This window comes from Protomyctophum parallelum, assembly GCF_964188405.1.
Source record: "Protomyctophum parallelum genome assembly, chromosome: 1".
In the NCBI taxonomy this organism is placed as follows: Eukaryota; Metazoa; Chordata; class Actinopteri; order Myctophiformes; family Myctophidae; genus Protomyctophum; species Protomyctophum parallelum.
This window is the reverse complement of record NC_139697.1, coordinates 1,902,688-1,909,254: the sequence shown is the minus strand read 5'-3', so window position 1 is coordinate 1,909,254 and position 6,567 is coordinate 1,902,688. Positions and strand designations below refer to the sequence as shown.

Genomic DNA, 6,567 nt, shown 5'->3' with positions numbered 1-6,567 from the left:
CCAAAAAACGCTACCAGAGCATCAAATCTCGTACCACCCGTCTCAGTAACAGTTTTTACCCCCAGGCAGTCAGGCTGCTGAACAGCTGACCCTGAACTGTATTGCACTTCACTTCACTTGCACTTTCTTTTACTGTTTTTTGTCTTTTCTTGCACTATAGATGTTTGTTTATGTCCTGTGTATGTAAGACGGAGAGTGCTCTGAGCAAAATAAATTTCATTGTATGTATACTCTGTATCTATACAAATGACAAATAAACCTGAACCTGAACCTGAACCTGAACCTGAACCTGTAAATATTTACAATTACCAGGTGTTTATTTTCATGAAACATTATTCGGGTGAATATAAAGCATTCAAAATGCATGCAGGGCTTCACAGTTGGGTTAACCGGCTCAGAGGCTATTAGTGAGAAGAGATATATGTAGACACTCCTCCTCCTCTTGTGCCTCTATCAGCTCCATACAACACGTACCCATTCTGACCTGAGATCAGATTCATACGAGGTTTCCACTGGACACACACTGGTCTGATTAACCCATTCTGACCTGAGATCAGATTCATACGAGGTTTCCACTGGACACACACTGGTCTGATTAACCCATTCTGACCTGAGATCAGATTCATACAAGGTTTCGACAGCATTATCTGGGATATAGAGTCTGTCAACCAAGTTGTTTATTATTTTTTGCAACCCAGGCTCTTAAAAGGTTAATTTTTAGGAACAGGCTCCTGATATTAATTAATGTGTAATATGTAAAAGTTTGATTATAGAAATAAAAATAAAAATTGCATTATGACCATGAGTAGGCCTATGCATAAGAATATAGAAGACATTGAGCTGGGCTGATGGTGGGAAGAGCAGCGCACGGGAGAGCACGAGACACACGCACGCACGCACACACGCACACGCGCACACACACACACACACACACACACACACACACACACACACACACACACACACACACACACACACACACACACACACACGGAGCTCAGCATCTAGCAGAACTCAGTCTACTACTAAATGAATATATCGGGGGATAGCTCTGGAGCAAATAGTTTCAACGTTTACTGGTGGTTTTCTTAACTAAAATAAAATAAAATGAATAGTAGTAATAATAATAATATTAGTAATAATAATAATAATAGTAGTAATAATAATAATAATAATAATAATAATGACAATCGTCGATAGATAAATAATAAGGAGAGGATAGAAACCAAAAGCCTTTAAATAAATGTGGGGTCTATTAAAGGTCCCGAGCATTGATCCCCTTTGGCAGGCTTTTGGCAGCTTGCCTATAGACCGATTCCGTACCGGTTTCATGGTCGCAGCCTACGTATTTCCTGTAGGCGGATCCGCCATAGCTGCGGGGGAGATCAGCACGTCTTTCATTACAGTGAATGTAAAGTGTCTTGTTTTCGTTGGCTCACGTTACGCTAATTGATAACTCTATAACGTTACAAAGATGCCCAAAAAATCGGGACGAACGTGTGCAGTTCATGGCTGCTCCAACAGTAGTGGCAAAATCCAACTCTGGAAAGAAACTGAATGTCAAAAACACAAACCTCTACATCATGAAGATTGTCCATGCCAAAAGCCATACGGTTTGCACAGATTCCCTGGGCGTGCAGAGGACAATGACGTGCGCCAGATGTGGATCAAAAACATCAACATAAAAGACTTTGTTCCCACAAAGAACAGCACGGTAACTTTTGGATACTTTTTGTTAGTTATACCATTAATGCTAGCATGCAGCCCCCATTGAGGAGTGAAATGTTATCTCAACTAGTTCATCATTGTTAGTAAATAAGTCACCTGTGGCTTGACATTATTGTGATTAAATACTAGGCTATTTGGACAAACTATGACAGTCTAATGAACACAAATACTGCAGGACACAGTTGTATGGTAGGGTTCTACACATAAACAAACTTCATGGAAAGTTGGAAACATCTGGGTCTAAATTAGACCCAAGTAGTGAGTCACAACAGTGGCTGAATGTTGACAATCTAGTCTACCCCCTATGAAATGGTGCAAAGCAATGTACGTCCACTCTATGAAATGGCTATGCCACCATTTAGTGGACAGTATTTTCTGAATCAGAATAAATCTTTATCACATCACAAGGTGGGTAAAATTATTAGTTGAGAAGGCGTTTTTGCAGTCAAAATAGAGGCATAAAGTGCATAATATAACTAATTGCATAACATGATACATGAAACCATTTAGTGGACAGTATTTTCTAAATCAGAATAAATCTTTATCACATCACAAGGTGGGTAAAATTATTAGTTGAGAAGGCGTTTTTGCAGTCAAGATAGAGGCATAAAGTGCATAATATAACTAAATTGCATAACATGAAACCATTTAGTGGACAGTATTTTAATGCATTATGAGTTATATCTGGTAGCCTACCAGTATTTACTATTCATCCTAATTATTCTATCTTTAGGTGTGTGGAGTACACTTCCCAGATGGGAGGCCAACAAAAGAACACCCGTATCCAGTTCTGCAACTAGGATATAAACATGTACGTTTGATTCTCCCCTTCAAATTGACAGTTTGATGTGATTGTTTTTGGTTCAACAGATTAGGTTTATTTTGAATAAAACAATAACTTGTAGTGCATCGTTTCTTTTCCTTTCACAGGGGAGAATGACATCTGGTAGAGCCCCCCCTAAGAGAAGAGGCCTTCGGTCATCAAGCAGCAGCAGCACACAAAACGCAACAACATCAACAACAACAGAATTAAACGCAACAACATCAACAACAACAGAATTAAGAGCAGGACCTGAAGACACCAGTGATATCGGAATGGAACATATTGCAGACCACAATTACTTCTGTATCAACTCAAGGGCAAACAGTGCAACACAAACTGATGTCATGCCTCTGAAGCGTGATATTGGAATCCAGTGTCCAGAAATTATTACAGACCACAGCTACTCTACCATAAAGTTAACAAACCGTGCAACACAAACTGATCCTACACCATCATTGTCAGCCTATGACCTAGATGACAAAGATGCAAGGTTTCACACGGGCATAGGTATTGCAAGTTTTTGGCAGCTTTTACATTCCCTCATAGCTTTTCACCCACCTCCAAAGATGACCAGATTAGCAGTCCATGACCAGCTGTTACTCGTTTTAACTAGGCTACGTCTTTGTTTGATGTTCACAGACTTGGCTAAAAGATTTGGAATAAGCAAGACCTCAGCATGTGTGATCTTTTCACTTTGGAGACCAATACTTGCTAGGTTTATGAGGGAAAATGTGATTGCGTGGTTGCCTAGGGATACTCTCAGAAGAATAATGCCATCATGTTTCAGTAAAAATTATCCCAAAGCAACATGCATAATAGACTGTACAGAAATATTTGTCCAAAGGCCAAAACACTTAAGAAAGCGATCCCAAACATTCAGCAACTACAAACATCATAACACTTACAAATTATTATATTGTATTGCCCCCAATGGTTATGTGATGTTCACATCAAAACTATTTGGTGGACGGGCCAGTGACACTTTCATCACAAAGAACAGTGGTCTTCTTGAACTTCTGATTCCTGGTGATCAAATCCTAGCAGACCGTGGGTTCACCATCTCAGATGTGTTGCCTCCAGGGGTGACTCTGGCTCTCCCAGCTTTTACTCGCGGCCTCAAAGAACTTCCTGGGCATGATGTTGTGGCAACACGGCGCCTAGCAAATGTCAGAATCCATGTAGAGCGTGCAATTAGAAGGTTCAAAGGTTTTAAAATGGTCAGTTATGTCATTCAAGGTAGTATAAAACATGTTGATGACATTGTGAGTATTTGTGCTGGGCTATGTAATTTGCAACCCAAGTTAATTCAGACTGAAACTGAGCAACAAGAAACATCTGATATTGAGGAAGAAGAGGAATGTGATGTGGATGAGGATGTAAGCCTAGATGAGCATGACATGACTTGATCCTCTTTACCCCATCGAGGGGCATAGGGCGTCCACCAGAGCTCTCCATCTCAATCTCCTGGGCCTGGGCTTTTGCTTCCTGCCAGCTCATTCCAATGTTCTTTAGGTCTTGGAGAGTCTCTACTCTCCAGGTGTTTCTCAGCCTACCCAGATTCCTATTCCCCTGAGAAAGAGAAAGATGGAAAAAATTATAAACAATTATTATTAATTCTCAGTTTCCCTCCTCATGCACAATAAGTAAAATGTTTATTAGAATACCTGTATCCCTGTATCCTCTTCAAACCACTTTGTTGTCAAAGGCTCCGATGTTTGGTCATGCCTAGTGGCTACCAGCAAAGGTGCCATTCAATTTTCGTTCCACCCAGTTTTGTGGATTTTCTTTTTTGGGCACTTCAGAGGCTACTGATGATTCAGATTTCCTTTAATTTACTCCAAATAAACTACTCTGGCCCTTTGTTTGTGCAGCAATTGTCTCCCTCTCATGTTTCCCACATATCACATTTATTTTCATTACAAAGTTTACATTTGTGTTGAGCTCATGACATGCTCATGACATGGTGAGTTTTTCATTTGCTTTGTTTTGTGGCTGTGCAGTCAACACGTTATGCAAAAGAGTTCCAGGTATTTTGGATAGACCAGCCATCTCAGGGGATTGCATCCGTCTCAAAAGCTGTTACTTTCATCGAGGTCCCTGGTCTGGCCCCCTGATGTTGTCAACTGCATCAGGCCTCACATTGTCACATTGTCATCTGTGCATGCTGTGCCTGTGTGGCTGGCCGCATCTTTGATTTTGTACAGTATCCCTGCTGAATGACTGCAGCTCTTCCCTTAAGTTGGTTGGCCTAGCAGTCGCAGTTCACATCCACCACTTTGCCATCCCTCCTCTGCAAAGTTACTTCAACATGATGGTACATGATAATGTCCTGTGAGTAACACAGGTCCTTTCAGAACTGTGCTCATCATTTGGTAGCATGTGGAGTATCTTGTCAAAGTCAGGGGCCAGATAACAGTGATTGGCTTGATTGGGCACCCTCTGGGTGCACACCCTGTAGGTGCATAAATTGATTCCCTTGGCGTCTGGCTGGTGTTTGGCTGCTGCTACCATACCAGTCTTTATCTGCTTGGTTTACCAAAACCTAACTCGGTCGGTTGTGACAGCCAGCGACTAACAGAATGAGTACCTGGATTGACGACGTCAGACAGTGGCCTCCAGTTACTGATAAAGGTAATTAATTGATGGCAATCGCCAATCAGTGCTTAAACCACTGTCTTATTATTACACTGTCTAGTAGACTAGACTAGCTTTGACTATTTTCCTACACCATCTCTTTGCCAGAAAGTCACCATGGCATGCATGCGGTTAAGTTAGTATTTATCCCAATGCTGGGGTGGTTAACTTGTGTTTACTGTTTGTTGTTTGTTTGCATAATAAAAATTATGAAATGCAAATCTTAATGATCTAAGACTGTGTATTTCCTAATCATTACAGATAAGTGGTATTAATCCTATTAAAAAAACAAATGTTTTTATTTATTTTTATGATAGGTATTCAAGAATATTTCCTTCACCGACTGGCATGTGATGAACAACCCAATGCCAACTACAGGTCCCTGATAGAGGGTCAAAATTACCTGAGCTCCGGATGGGTTGGCCAGATACTCCACAGGCTACCAGATGAGGAGCACATACTCTTGAAAGGACCTGTTCGCTACTCACAGGACATTAAACAGTACCATCATGTTGAACTGACCTTGCAGAGGAGGGATGGCAAAGTGGTGGATGTGAACTGTGACTGCATGGCCAACCAAGGGAAGAGCTGCAGTCATTCAGCAGGGATACTGTACAAAATCAAAGATGCTGCCAGTCAGGGGTTCACAGGCACAGCAAGCACCGATGAGGCTTGTGTCTGGAACAGTTCCACGTGTGACAATGTGATGCCTGATACAGTCGAGAACATCAGGGGGCCAGACCAGGGACCTCGGAAAAAAATGAAAATAAAGTCAACAGCATTTGAGAAAGATGCAGATGTCATTCAGCACCTCACATCCCCTGAGATGGCTGGTCTATCCAACATACCTGGTACCCTTTTGCATGATCTGTTGACTGCACAGCCACAAACCAAAGAGGTTATTGATAAACTGCCCACATGTCACGAGCAATGTGCTCAACAAAAATGTCAACTTTGCAACTGTATTTTTGAAAGACATGTGTTATGTGGGAAACGTGAGAGGGAGAGAATTCTTGTACAATCCAAGGGCCAGAATAATCAATTTTGGCTAGATCAACGAAAAATAAGAATCACAAGTAGTGAGGCCTCTCAAGTGCCCAAAAAGGTTGACCCACAAAACTGGGTGGAACGAAAATTGAATGGCACCTTTGCCGGAAATACAGCCACTAGGCATGGCCAAACATCCGAGCCTTTGGCAAGAAAGTGGTTTGAGGAGACCACAGGAATAACTGTGGAGTGTACAGGACTTGTTGTACATGAAGAGGAAAACTGGCTTGGTGCCAGCCTTGATGGTATTATAGATGCCGATACCATCATTGAAATTAAATGTCCTACAGCCAAAAAACTTGTGGCACACAATGGCAGTCTGCTAAAAATGATTG

The 6,567-nt window shown here is 41.5% G+C and overlaps 1 protein-coding gene across 2 annotated transcripts; it reads right to left on the bottom strand.

The window, feature by feature from the left end:
• Positions 1-3,612: 3,612 nt before the first annotated feature.
• Positions 3,613-6,046, bottom strand: LOC310871595 (uncharacterized protein; the record flags this gene model as incomplete). Of its 2 annotated transcripts, XM_083783206.1 has the most annotated exons (3): positions 4,216-4,354; positions 3,968-4,120; positions 3,613-3,708 (listed from the first exon to the last, which is right to left on the bottom strand). In XM_083783206.1, the coding sequence occupies exons 1-3, from the start codon at positions 4,300-4,302 to the stop codon at positions 3,613-3,615; spliced, it is 336 nt and encodes a 111-aa protein (XP_083639332.1). In that variant the 5' UTR covers positions 4,303-4,354. The 2 variants fall into 2 exon arrangements, 1 of the variants encoding a protein (XP_083639332.1); XR_014570314.1 differs by lacking the exons at positions 3,613-3,708; positions 4,216-4,354 and adding an exon at positions 5,708-6,046 and having other exon boundaries at positions 3,985-4,120.
• Between the last annotated feature and the right edge of the window lie 521 nt (positions 6,047-6,567).